The 13,936-nt window shown below is 43.4% G+C and overlaps 1 protein-coding gene and 2 non-coding genes across 3 annotated transcripts; all 3 read left to right on the top strand.

Moving 5' to 3' along the window:
• The first annotated feature begins 4,120 nt into the window (after positions 1-4,120).
• rps13 (ribosomal protein S13) lies at positions 4,121-13,722 on the top strand. Its single transcript, XM_078220760.1, has 6 exons — positions 4,121-4,268; positions 4,855-4,903; positions 7,383-7,461; positions 11,446-11,615; positions 12,441-12,541; positions 13,438-13,722. Exons 1-6 carry the CDS (start codon positions 4,246-4,248, stop codon positions 13,469-13,471), a joined length of 456 nt encoding a protein of 151 aa, XP_078076886.1. The 5' UTR covers positions 4,121-4,245; the 3' UTR covers positions 13,472-13,722.
• On the top strand, positions 12,211-12,305 carry LOC144499346 (small nucleolar RNA SNORD14). The gene has a single exon (XR_013498821.1). It is a non-coding gene; the product is annotated as a small nucleolar RNA SNORD14 (small nucleolar RNA).
• On the top strand, positions 12,635-12,730 carry LOC144499345 (small nucleolar RNA SNORD14). Its single transcript, XR_013498820.1, has one exon. It is a non-coding gene; the product is annotated as a small nucleolar RNA SNORD14 (small nucleolar RNA).
• Positions 13,723-13,936: the final 214 nt, after the last annotated feature.

Here is a 13,936-nt window from a genome sequence, read left to right as displayed (position 1 = left end):
ATACTGTGGATGCTGGAATCTGAAACAAAAACAGAAAAGGCTGAAATATCTCCCCAGGTCTGACAGCATATGTGGTGAGAGAATAGAGCCAACATTTCCAGTCACGATCAAGTGATGTGTCTTTGATCCAAATACATAAAGTCAATAATGCACTAATCTAAGTGCTTCCAAACTCTTAATTGTGTAGATCAGATTAATTTATTTGATTCATTATTTCATAAGCATTAACATAGTGAAAAGTATTGTTTCTTGCATGCTATACAGACAAAACATACCATTCATAGAGGAGACAAGAGAGTGCAGAATGTAATGTTACAGCCATTGCTAGGGTGTAGAGAAAGATCAACTTAATGCAAGGTAAATCCATTCGAAAGTCTGACAGCAGGGAAGAAACTGTTCTTGAATTGGTTGGTACGTGACCTCAGATTTTTGTATCTTTTCCAAAGGAAGAAGGTGGAAGAGAGAATGTGTGGGGTCCTTAATTATGCTGGCTACTTTACCAAGGCAGCAGGAAGTGTAGACAGTTAATGGATGGGAGGCTGGTCTGCATGATATATATTGGGCTACATTCATGACCTTTTGTAGTTGCTTGCGGTCTTGGGCAGAGCAGGAGCCATACCAAGCTGTGATACAACCAGGAAGAATGCTTTCTATGATGCATCTGTAGAAGTTGGTGAGAGTCATAGCTGATGTGCCAAATTTCCTTAGTCTTCTAAGAAAGTAGAGATTAACCATGCTATTGCATAAAAAATGTAAAATGGTAGTTCAGGGGTTGGGGCATCAGAAATGTGAGATTTGATGGTATCAAAAATCTAACTTCACACGAGAACTAGGAACAAGCAATTCAGTCATTCAGTGCGATCATGGCTCATCTCATCTGATATTATCTCCACTTTCCTCTGCATAACCTCTTCCTGAAAACTTATACCTAATTTATTTGGTGTTCTGACATCCACTGCCCAGTAGAGTAAGATTATGAAACCCCTTGTATCTCTTAAGACTTTAATCTCTTTACCTGCTTTATGGATGAATAAACTATCCACACACAACTGCTGATTGACACTGCACTAAGATAAATATCTATATGGTATTCCTCGGCAAGCCTTGAAAATTGGTGCAGGTCAAATCCTCAGTACTAACAACCAATGAGGCTGCTAACGCAGACTAAATCCCCACTAAAATGTAGGAACACTCTTGACATGAATACGTGACCTCATCTCCCTCAATTGGATGGAGGACGGTATGCCAGGCGATTAGGCAATGTAATTGCGATGACCTTCACAGAGGGAGACAAGACTAACTGCAGTAACGATAGAGGGGTATCGCTGCTGTCTGCCATGGAGAAGGTCATTGCAAAGATTCTTCTCAATCTCCTTCACCCAATGGCGCAGATTCCTGGGGTCACAATTTGGATTCTCTCCATCAAGAGGTGCCATGGCCATGATATTCATAGATAAGTCGAAAAAAAATGCAGGTGGCAGCAGTAACCTCTATTCACGGCCGCCTTTCACCTCAGAATTGCAGAAATTCATCACCATCCTCCACTTGCTGCACAATGACATACAAGCCATGATTCATACTAATGGATATGCCATAGAACCAATATGAGCACAAGCTGAGGTCAATCAAGGTTGTGTCATTGCACTGACACTCTTTTCCATCTTCCACACCGCAACATTCCACCCCATCTCCAGGAAGCTCCCCCACCCCCCTGACTACTCTGCAGGATAAGAGGGAAAATATTCAACCCACATTGCCTCCATTCCAGAACCAAGATCGGCTCAACCTCTGTCATGGAGCTGCAGTATACTGATAACATTTGTGTATACACAATGCGGGGCCGAGCTTCAATCTATCATCAATGTATTTGCAGGGGTATATGAAAGAATGGACTTGGAATATCCAGACGACCTCTACCAGCCTGTTCCCATTGTGCAACACTGCACTACCCTCCGTCCGTGCCACCTCCACCCCCCCCCCCCAAAAAACTCAAGATCCATGGCGAACCATTGGATAGCATTGATCATTTCTCATACCTTGGGAGCTTCTTCTTGGCAAGGGCAGAATCGATGGTGGAACTGGACATTGCCTCCAGTGTGCCAGTGCAGCCTTCACCCATCTGAGGAAAAGATCATTCAACAACAAAAACCTGAAATCCAGCACAAAGCTCATGGTTTACAGGGGTGCAGAGCCTCCTGCCTTCCTGTGTATGTCAGGCACGGATAATGTACTGCTGACACCTTAAATCCCTGAAGAAATCACCAATGATGCCTCTGCAAAATCCTGCTAATTCAATGGCGAAATAGATGTTCCAATATCAATATCCTCTCCCAGGCCAATATCCCCAATTTTGAGGTGTTCATTATGGCTAATTAGCTATGTTGGGCAGTCCACATTATGTGCATGCCTGACACAAGACTCCCAAAAAAAGCTCTGTACTCAGAGCTTCGTCATTGCAAGCAGTTACCAGGAGGGTAGAGGAAATACTTCAGGAATGTTCTCAAAGCCACCCTGAAAAAATGCACCATTCCCACTGATCCATGGAAATCTATTGCTTGACACTGTCCAAACTAGAGAAACATCTGTGAAGGTACCAACCAATTTTGAGCATCTTTGGCAGGCCCAAGTGGCAGCCACGCGGAAGCGAAATACTAAAATCCAAGCTTCCCACCTGCCTGTCGCATCAAACACTATTTCAGCTGCGTGCGAATCCAGCATTGGACTTTTCAGTCATCTCAGACCCACAACCCTAGATTGGATGGAAGTCATCCTCGGTCCTGAAGTAGAGTTCAAACTTTCCAATTCTAGCATTGTTGACTCCCAGGGCCAAGAACCACAAGGAGTAGACAAATAGTGCAAGTTTTCATACAGCTCTACAATGACGTTCCCCCCACTCCCCAATATCAGATTACCACCTGGTGCCCAAATCACCCACCCAATAAAATGAAGTCCATAGAGCAAAAGACAAAAGTGAGGAAAGAACAGCAAAAAATTATTAGTCATACCTATTTACAATTATTTTTCCAGTCGCACAGAGAGGCAGGAAACTCATTCACCTTTAAGTATTTTCCCTACTTATTGCTCTGGTAACGTTATAAGCAGAGAATAAACAGCAATTAATCAGTACTAGATAGAATAGAAATCAGAGGGTAAACATAACTTCATTGTGTATATAACAAAATGTCTTCCATCACTTCCCAGATCCAATGGAACACTAACATCATGTAATTTGACTAAGAGTGATTGGGGATTTGTCCTTAAAAATCATATTTTAAAAGTAAACATTCCTCGTTTCGGAGCAGTGGGTAATTAAGTGAAGTTAGTGCTATCTTGCGGTGATCATAGGTATAAATATATTTGGACCAAAATTTCAAATACAACATCCAACAGTGGCCAACAGAGAGCGGTAGCAATCAGTTGACCCAAAGCTTTGGTCCACAGATCAGAAACGTTTTGTTGGTATCACATACGATTGCATGGAAATTGAATGTTTAATTTGCAAGTACAGTGGTGTGACAATTGAGCAGTTATTGCATGTCATAAATGGTATGGTGAAAAAATAGATGAGAAACTAGTTCAAGAATGTAGCTTTCGAATTAGTGGGTGAAACAACAGGGAGGAAATGTAAGGCTGCAGATGCTGGGAATTCTCAGCATCTGTGGAGAGTGAAGCAGTAAATGAGGTTCCTTCCAGCATCCATTTGAGCAATTCAATATAAAATTGCCACCCTATGATTGTGGATTTAAAAAGACTGCGTCCCGCTGTGTTGGGCAGGCTGGGCGACAGCGTCTATTCACAGGCACGATCCCACTACAGATCAGCACGGGGGCTTTGACCTGCTCCGTTTCCGACCTGGGCCGGTTCACCCCTCTTTATCCCACCTGGTGATCCGAGGTTCCCCCCGGAGCACCATATAGATACTGAACTTAATGCGGGTGCCTGATCGGCACAGTCCGCTGGCAGCCCAGAACCCCTGACCGCAAGCGATCCGGCAGCCTCAGCCTCCGAGTAGCCGGATAACAGGCGCGCGCCACCGCGCCCGGCGTTCACTCCCTGCTGCAGCCGGCCCCTTCAGGCTGCCCTGGCGATGATGTCACAAAGGGGTGACGTCCACAGGGGGGAGGGGCGCTACGACGTCTGGGGGCGGAGCTGAGCACTGCGTTACGTGCTGACCGTATTTCCGGGCCGGCCGCCTCAACTGGCGCAGGCGCACTACCGTCGCTCTCTTTCCTTTTCGACGCCGCCATGGGTCGCATGCACGCTCCTGGGTAAGGGGCCTGGGCGGCTAGGCCCAGCTCGACTCGAATAAAGTGGCGTGTCCGTGTGAAATGGGAAGGCCTAGCACCGCCTTGTAGCACAGACGGCGGCGCGGGTCTCGCTTCGTTGAGCAGCTGCGGGGTTAGTGGGGAGCGCAGCGGCAGTGGCGCATTTTCGGGCGGGGAAAGCTCCCGGGCCCGAGTCATCACCCATCCCCCACCTCAGCCTCCACCGCCCCCCACCCGGGGCAGCGGCAGCACCGGCTGTCCGAAGGCCGCACCCGCCTCTCTGAGTAGCTCTGCAGCCACGTTGGCGCAAGGCTTCAGGCCTCGCCTGTAACACGCGGGCCCCGCAGCTGAGTTCATGCCCCAGCTCCCAGCATGTGCTCCCCGCAGCCCTCCTGGCAAAGGCCTCTCGGCCCATTTACTATTACTGCAAAAGCAGTGGGTGTGGAGTATCTTCCACAACAGATACTTCAGGCCGCCTGGGCATTCCCAGCATTTTCTGTTCTATTGAAATTCCTGCAGAGAGCAAAACGTTGCAGGTGATCGATAGGGAATAGATTCAGATGGTCATTGTGTTTCTATTTTGTTACAGCAAGGGTTTGTCCCAGTCAGCTTTACCCTACAGACGCAGTGTGCCCACAGTAAGTCCATTGATTTTTGTTTCTCTTTCAGTAAAAGGAGCTGGTAGGCATGGTTGTACAAAGGGGATGATGGAGTTTCTGTGAGATCCCCTCACTCTTCTAAACTCCAATGAATACAAACAACCCTAACTAACTTAGTCTCTCCTCACATGACAGACCTGCCATCCCTGGTAAATTTTCACTGTACTATGGCAAGAACATCCATCCTCTGATAAGGATACCAAAACTGTGCACACCACGCCAGGTGTGGCCTCACCTATGCCCTGTACAATTGCAGTAAAACATCTCTATTCCTGTACTCTAGCTATGAAGGCCAACATAGCATTTACCACCTTTACTGCCTGCTGTACACAAGCTTGCCCAATATGTGCCAGGACATTCCGTGCCCGAATTGGCCTGATCAGTCATCTTCGGACACACCGCATCCAGCCTCATAATGACTAATGGTATCAAGGTCCTCATCGACGATGATGGATGAACAACAACAACCTGCATGCTTACTTTCAGTAAGGACACTAAGGTCTTGCTGACTATCCATCAATTTACACCCATTCAAGTAATAATCTGGCTTCCTATTGTTCATACGCACTTTACATAGTAGTCTGCAATGTCAGACCTTGTCAAAAGCCTTTTAAAAATTCAAAGAAATTTGGAAATGGATCTACTATTTCCAGGACCACTCCCTTAAGTACTTGGAGATGAAAGTTATCAGGGTCTGGAGATTTATCCACCTTCGATCCCATCAGTTTCCCAAATCTATTTCTCTACTAATGCTGATTTCCTTCAGCTTCTCATTAAAGCTTGTTTCTCTCTGAACTTCTGGTACATTATTCATGTCTTCCTTTGTGAAGTGCAAATTTAGTTCCTTGGCCATTTCTTTGCTCCCCTTTATGAATTCTACAGTTTCTGACTAAGGGGCCTTCATTCATTTTTGTCAATCTTTTTCTCTCTTTAAATACCTATGGAAACATTTACAGTCAGTTTTTATTTTCCCCACTAGCTTACATTCCTACTCTATTTTCCCCTTAATCAATCCTATGGTCGTCCTTTACTGAACTATAAACTGCTCCCAATACTCAGGTCTATTGCTTTTTTTGCCAATTTGTATTAATCTTCCTTGAATCTGATCCTATCTCTAATTTCCTTTGTAAGCCATAGTTTGGCCACAGTTCAGTTACCATTCTTATGCCAAACAGTTTATGATCACTGACCTGAAACCATGCCTGCTTCTCTATCTGTCCACTGTTCCTGCTTGACCTGAGTATTTCAGCATTTTCTGTTTTTACCCCATATATTGTGATGTCTAATGATTCAGAATAATCCCAACACTATCAGATCTGGGAGAAGAAAGGCCAGATTAAGGGCCCAAGCCAATTTTGCCATGTTGATGGATTCCTCTGCATGACAGATTGTGTGCAGTAGAATTCTTTTAAATCCTGTTTGGTAGACATGGAAATAGTCAGTTCAATCTAAACAGGGCATTTATATAGTACATGTAGAAAGAGGTGGAATGTAATAATGGATGAGAGTAGTTAAACTTAAATTATTGATCTCTTGGAGGCGGAGACTGGTGGAATTATCTTTTGAAATAAGGAAATGGCAGAAATGTTTCTCAAAATTGTTTTAGTCTTCACAGTAGAAGGCAGTAATTACATGTCAGAAGCAACAAATGGGCAGTTGAGTGAAACTTCAGGAAATATTGGTGGAAATGGGGGCTAAGGACTGCCAAATCCCAGGACCTGCTGACCTGTGCCCAGGGGTGTACTGTTTTATCAAGGTCCTGATTGGTTGGTAGTTGGCAAACATAAAACCAGTATTCAAGACTGATGGTTGTGAGGAATTGTTGGAATCTCATCTGGAGGGAGTCTCAAAGCAGTTAGAACATTGTAGTATGATCAGACAAAGTCAATCATGTTTGCCATTTAGTTTTGTGTGTAGCTGGTTGGTTTGATAAAGTGGGACCAGCACCTGGTTTTTCAAAAGATATTTTCTTAGACATCACACAAAAGGTTAATACACAAGTTATGGATTTGTAGAGTTGGATGAATATATTAAACATAGAAAGCAGGAGTAGGCTATTTGTCCCTTTGAGCCTATTCTGCCATTTATTTTGGTGATGACTGATCATCGAATTCAATATCGTGATTTTTCACACACACACTTGATCCCTAGAGCTATGTCTAATTTCTTCTTGAAATCAGACAACGTTTTGGCCTCAAATGCATTCTGTAGTGAATTCTACACGTTCACCGCTCTCTGGGTGAAGAAATTTCTCCTCGCCTCCATTTTGAAAGGTTTACACCTTATCCTCAAATGCAGAGTGTTTTCAGTGTTGTCATTTTTTCAAATTTTGAACTTGTATGATTTCTTGCATTTTGAGGCAATTTATCCTGTAGATGAAATGTAAGAATAGCTTAAAAAGGAAAATTTTCAGTTTTATTCCTGCATTTGATATATCTGCTACTTCTTCCCCTCCTAGTGGCTCAAACTAACATCGGATGATGTGAAAGAACAGATTTACAAACTGGCAAAGAAAGGCCTGACCCCATCGCAGATTGGTGAGTGTACAATTTGAGAGTTGCCTAGAATTTGCAGCACCAAAAAGGCCAATTTCTCCTAATGCAAACACAAAACTTGAGATCTGAATGAAAGACGAGCTGCAGGAAATACTCAGCAGGTCAGGTATTGTCTATGGAAAGAGACACTTGATGTCTGAAGGGTCATGACCTGAAACGTAAACTTTTTTTTCCCCACGTTTGTACGGTGGTTTTGCGGTTTTAAATAAAATACTTATGGGGTCTTTGACTTTAAACGCAAACCAGTGCAAAAACAAGGTAGTTATGCTAAGCCTCTTGTAAAGAGCTGGTGATGCATTAGTTGGAGTTTTGTTTTCACTTCTATCCCATTCTTTAGGAAGAATCTGTGTTTGAGAGGGTGCAGAGGTGATTTCTTAAATGGTGCCGGGCTTTAATGATGTGAAGGGACTACAGAAGCTGGGATTTTCTTGGTCCCAAAGGTTCCAGGAAGATTTTAGTTATGCTCAACATTGGGACATTTTGACCATTGGGCGCAGTGAGAAATCAGTCACTGGGCTGGGGGTGGAGCACTTTAAGGTAACTTGGGCGGGGTGTTGTGGGGAATGAGCTATAGTCAAGAATGCACTGCATGAGGGGCTGGTGAAAGTAGATTTAATGGCAGTTTTCAGAAAGGATTTGATAAATACTAGAAAGTGAAAAAAATTACACGGATATTAAAAGAGAACAGAAAAGTGGCAAATCATACCCCTTGATTAGCTATACTGTGCAAGAAATGTTGCTTCTGCTTTTTAAATCCACTTTCCAGTAAAGGCCCATGAGAAGTGTAGAATTTGTAGTGTCGGAGTGAAAGCTTTCAAACTTTCCCGTTCTGAATGAAGGTGAACCTAGTTCAAAAACCCTTCAAACTCATGTCTTCCTGTTGTGTTTTTTTTAGCATTTGAAATGGGGTTTTTTGCCAAATTTTCTCTTTTTTTCTGGTGGAAGTGTTGATTACTAGCTGGGAACTTTTTTGTTGAAGCTGCAAGTGGAGAATATTCCATCATACTCCTGACGTGTGCCTTGGAGATGGACAGGCTTTTGGGGTGGGGGGGGCGGAATTTGCTCTCACACTGAGCTTGTTCAGTTGGCAGGCTTTTTAGAGCAGGTTGTTGGATCAGCTCATCTGCTAATATTGATTTTAGGCCAGAGATTCCACGTTATTGATTATTTAAAAATTTAAGTTTTATCACTTAAAACATGTTTACTGATTTTTAACTTCTAGAATTTGAATAGCAAACAATTTCTGTACCTTGGTTGTGTACATGAAAGTTTTCTATGCACCTTAATCTAGTTTATGTAGCAATGTCACTCCGTTTCACAATTTTTAGTTTGGCTGTGACTGACTCACGATTATAATTGCATTTAGAGATTTGCTCACAATGATGACTTTTTCCAACCATTTGCATTTTCCTCTAGAAAGGGCAGGTCCATGTGTTGGTTCAACCTTCCTTGGGTGTCTGAATGAGCATTTCAGTGTAACTGGCCACAGTTTTGGCCACATCTGACGAAGGAGCTGTGCTCCGAAAGCTTATGGTATTTGCTACCAAATAAACCTGTTGGACTTTAACCTGGTGTTGTGAGACTTCTTACTGTGCTTACCCCAGTCCAACGCCGGCATCTCCACATCACAGTTTTGTGTCAGGGAATGCAATTTTGGATTTTTAGAATTACTATTCTAAATAACAAGTTGGGAAGGATTGTCTTTTAACTTGGGGGAAATAAATAGTGATATCTTGAGGAGTGTACATATTACAGAGAAGGAGGTGCTGGAAGTCTTGAAGCACATCAAGGTAGATAAATCCCCGGACCTGATGAAGTGTATCCCAGGACATTGTGGGAGGCTAGGGAGGAAATTGCGGGTCCCTAGCAGAGATATTTGAATCATTGATAGTCACGGGTGAGATGCCTGAAGATTGGAGGGTGACAAATGTGCCTTTGTTTAAAAAGGGCTCCAGGGAAAAGCCTGAGAACTACAGGCCGGTGAGCCTCACATCTGTGGTGGGTAAATTGTTGGACGGTATTTTGAGAGACAGGATCTACAGGCATTTAGAGAGGCAAGGACTGATGAGGGATGGTCAGCATGGCTTTGTGAGTGGAAAATCATGTCTCACAAATTTGATTGAGTCTTCTAAAGGGGTAATCAAGAAGGTAGATGAGGACAGTGCAGTTGATGTTGTCTACGTGGACTTTAGCAAGGCCTTTGACAAGATACCGCATGGTAGGTTGTTGCATAAGGTTAAATCTCACGGGATCAGGGTGAGGTAGCTAAATGGATACAAAATTGGCTTGGAGACAGAAGCCAGAGAGTGGTTGTAGAGGGTTGTTTTTCAAACTGGAGACCTGTGACCAGCAGAGTGTGTCAGGGATCAGTGCTGGGTCCACTGTTATTTGTCATTTATATTAATGATTTGGATGAGAATATAGGAGGCATGGTTAGTAAGATTGGAGGGTGGCAAATGTGCCTTTGTTTAAAAAGGGCTCCAGGGAAAAGCCTGGGAACTACAGGCCGGTGAGCCTCACATCTGTGGTGGGTAAATTGTTGGAAGGTATTTTGAGAGACAAGTAACAATTCCATTTCTACAAAGTCTCATCAAAAATGAAATCCATACATTTGGGTCTACGATGAATGCAGTTTTTATATGCTCTGCTCAGTAAGTTTGCAGATGACACCAAGATTGGTCGCATGGTGGACAGTGAAGAAGGTTATCTTGGATTGCAACGGGATCTTGATCAATTGGGCCATGGGCTGACGAATGGCAGATGGAGTTTAATTTAGATAAATGCAAGGTGATGCATTTTGGTAGATTGAACCAGGGCAGGACTTACTCAGTTAATGGTAGGGTGTTGGGGAGAGTTACAGAACAGAGATCTAGGGGTACATGTTCATAGCTCCTTGAAAGTGGAGTTCACGGGTGGACAGAGTAGTGAAGAAGGCATTCAGCATGTTTGGTTTCAGTGGTCAGAACATTGAATAGAGGAGTTGGGATGCCTTGTTGAAGTTGTGCAAGACATTGGTGAGGTCACACTTGAAATACTGTGTACAGTTCTGGTCACCCTGATATAGATAGGATATTATTAAACTAGAAAGAGTGCAGAAGAGATTTACAAGGATGCTACTGGGACTTGATGGTTTGAGGTATAAGGAGAGGCTGGATAGACTGGGACTTTTTTCTCTGGAGCGTAGGAGGCTGGGGGGGGTGATCTTATGGAGGTCTATAAAATAATGAGAGGCATAGATCGGCTAGATAGTCAATATATTTTCCCAAAGGGAGGGGAGTCTAAAACTAGAGGGCATAGGTTTAAGGGGAGAGATACAAAAGGGTCCAGGGGAGGCAATTTTTTCAGAGGGTGATGAGTGTCTGGAACAAGCTGCCAGAGGTAGTAGTAGAGGCGGGTACAATTTTCTTTTAAAAAGCATTTAGACAGTTACATGGGTACGTTGCATCTTACCCATATAAGGTGGGTATAGAGGGATATGGGCCAAATGTGGGCAATTAGAATCAAGAAATCCTACAGTGCAGAAAGAGGCCATCTGGCCCATCGAGTCTGCACCAACCACAATCCCACCCAGGCCCTACCCCCATATCCCTACACATTTACCCGCTAATCCCTCTAACCTACGCATCTCAGGATGCTACGGGGAAATTTTAGCATGGCCAATCAACCTAACCCGCACACCTTTGGACTGTGGGAGGAACCCGGAGGAAACCCACGCAGACATGAGAATGTGCAAACTCCACACAGACAGTGACCCAAGCTGGGAATCGAACCCAGCTCCCTGGAGCTGTGAAGCAGCAGTGCTAACCACTGTGCTACTGTGCTGCCCCTTGGGACTAGCTTAAGCATTTTTTTAAAAATGGGTGGCATGGACAAGTTGGGCCCAAGAGCCCGTTTCCATGCTGTAAACCTCTGACTCTATAACTTGTTTGGTTGATGTTGGATAAACTAAGAACTCTTGCCTTTCAGGTGTGATCCTTAGGGATTCCCATGGTGTTGCCCAGGTGCGTTTTGTTACTGGGAACAAAATTCTCAGGATCCTGAAGTCTAAGGGACTTGCTCCAGACCTTCCAGAGGATTTGTATCACTTGATCAAGACTGCTGTGGCTGTCCGCAAACACTTGGAGAGGAACAGGAAGGTTGGTATGATATTCAAAATCTCATTGCACTTCATTTAACACACAGCTTTTTCGAGTGCTTTTTGCAGAAACTGTTAGTGTTACACTGGAAGTTATCAATTCAATTTGCGTTGATTGCTGTTCGGAGGGGGATAATGCCTCAACAACGCACACTGTGGAGAAGTATTGGTACTGGTAGCAGTTAATCTGTGGGGTTTTCAGAAGTTGAGGACCATTTCAGTGAAGGGATAATGGACAACAGTGACCGTTTCGCTGTCCTGTCCAATGTAAAGTCTATGCCTTTATGATTTTTTTTTTAGTCTTTTGGTGGAAAGTGGGTATAACCTCCCAGTCTTGATGAGAATTGTTTGTTTATGGCAGAGTTTGGGACAGAGAAAGAGCAAGGGGTTTACTGGATGCGTCAGTGAGTAACAATGGAATGGTTTGGCTTGATCTTGAGCCACGGTTCAAGTTTGTACTGTGAAACATTGAAGTTTGTGCATTACCTACGTTTTGAATTTTATTTAATACTAATGCATTCTTAAAGTTACCACCCAAGTTAAGTGATAAAGATCAGCTTCCATTTTCTTTGAAGGGGGATTTGCGTGTATTTAGCTCACAATGATGAATGTTTTATCCACCATTCGCAGTTTCCTCCAGAAAGGGGTTTCTCCTTAATGTTGGTAAATCCTTCCTTGGATGTCTGAGCTATGCAGTTATTTCTAGCAGTTTCGGGTACCTATGGAAGCTGAAACAGCCAATAATAAGTTGATATGGGGATGCCTGTTAATCAGCACTGATAAATGCTTTGCACTCAGTCTGAACAATGTAATGTTTTCGTTGCAGGATAAAGATGCCAAATTCCGTTTGATTCTTATTGAAAGCAGAATCCACAGGCTGGCTCGTTATTACAAATCCAAGAGGGTCCTTCCACCCAACTGGAAGTAGTAAGTATTTAATGCGCATTGTATTATGCAACATGACAAACCAAATCTTTGAACCTGTTAAAATGGACTAGAATTTGTGCTTTTGGATTTAGCTCACAATGATGACTGTTCTGTCCAACCATTCGCAGTTTCTTCCAGAAAGGGATTTACTCTTCATGTTGGCAAATCCTTCCTTGGATGTCTGAGTGAGAAACAGCAGAACCATGAGCACATGTGTGCAGATCCCTGAAGGTAGCAGGGCAGATTGAGAAGGTAGCTGAGAAGGCAAACTAGCTCTATCCTTCATTGACTGAGGCCTGGAGTATATAACCAGGGGCGTTATGGTAAATTATATGTAACAGTGCATCAAAGTTAGAGTACAGTCCTGATCACATGACAGGAAGGACTGGAGATAGAAAAGAAGAGAGTTACAGGAATGCTGTTAAGGCTGGAGAACTTTAGCTACAGGGAATGTCTGAATGGGCTGGGTTTATTTGGAACAAAGGCAGCTAAGGGGAAATTTATTGTGTGAAGTCAAGCAGTCTAGTGTGGATTGGAGAGACCTATTGTCTTTGAGGTTAGAAGTTGGGGGAGCGGTGTAATTGATTAGATGAGTGTGTGGTGAGGAAATGCTTCATCCAAAGGTTGATGGGGGTCTGCAACTCACTGCCCTAAAGTATTTGAGGTAGGAAATGAAAGTGAAAATGCACTTGAGAAGCCATAACCTATGTGGCTGTGGATCAAGAGTTGAAAGATTATATTGGACTGCTTTTCCCTGCTAGTATGGGATTGATGGCTTTCTATGCGGTAAATCCTTGTGCATGTCTGGGTGGTGATAATTTGGGAGAGAACATTGATTGAGCTTTCAGTTTTACTTATGCAGTGGGCTAATAGTGCTTTTTTTCTTCTCTTCACAGTGAATCCTCCACAGCTTCAGCACTGGTAGCCTAAGAAGTTTCTTCAATGAAATAAAAGCAACATGCTGAGAATCTGGGGGGAAACAAGAACAAGCAATGGAAAAAATCAGCTGGTGTGGCAGCATCTGTGTAGAGGGTGGAATAGTTAATGTTTTGAGTCAGTTGTCAACAATGTAATTGATTCTCTCTGCACAGATGCTACTGGGCCTGTTGTATTTTTCCAGCACTATTTTATTTCAAGTTTCTGTATTGGACCTGAAAAATAAAATACTTCATGTTGTTACAGTTGGTCTGTCTGGGTTTGTTAATTCAGTGATTGCAAGTGCACGGATTGCAGGGTTTAAATTTGGTGTGGTTGAGAGCTGTAACGTGTAGTCAACTGACAAGGCTTCAATAATAGCAACCATACTGCCTTAATTTGATATGTTTAAATTACTGCTTACAACGTTCCATTTGTTTTTTGGCTTCTTCTTGTGCTCTTTTGGAAAGGCCTAGTTAA

Source organism: Mustelus asterias, chromosome 9, assembly GCF_964213995.1.
Source record: "Mustelus asterias chromosome 9, sMusAst1.hap1.1, whole genome shotgun sequence".
NCBI lineage: Eukaryota > Metazoa > Chordata > Chondrichthyes > Carcharhiniformes > Triakidae > Mustelus > Mustelus asterias.
The sequence above is the reverse complement of the archived record's forward strand: the minus strand, read 5'-3'. Positions and strand labels throughout refer to the sequence as shown.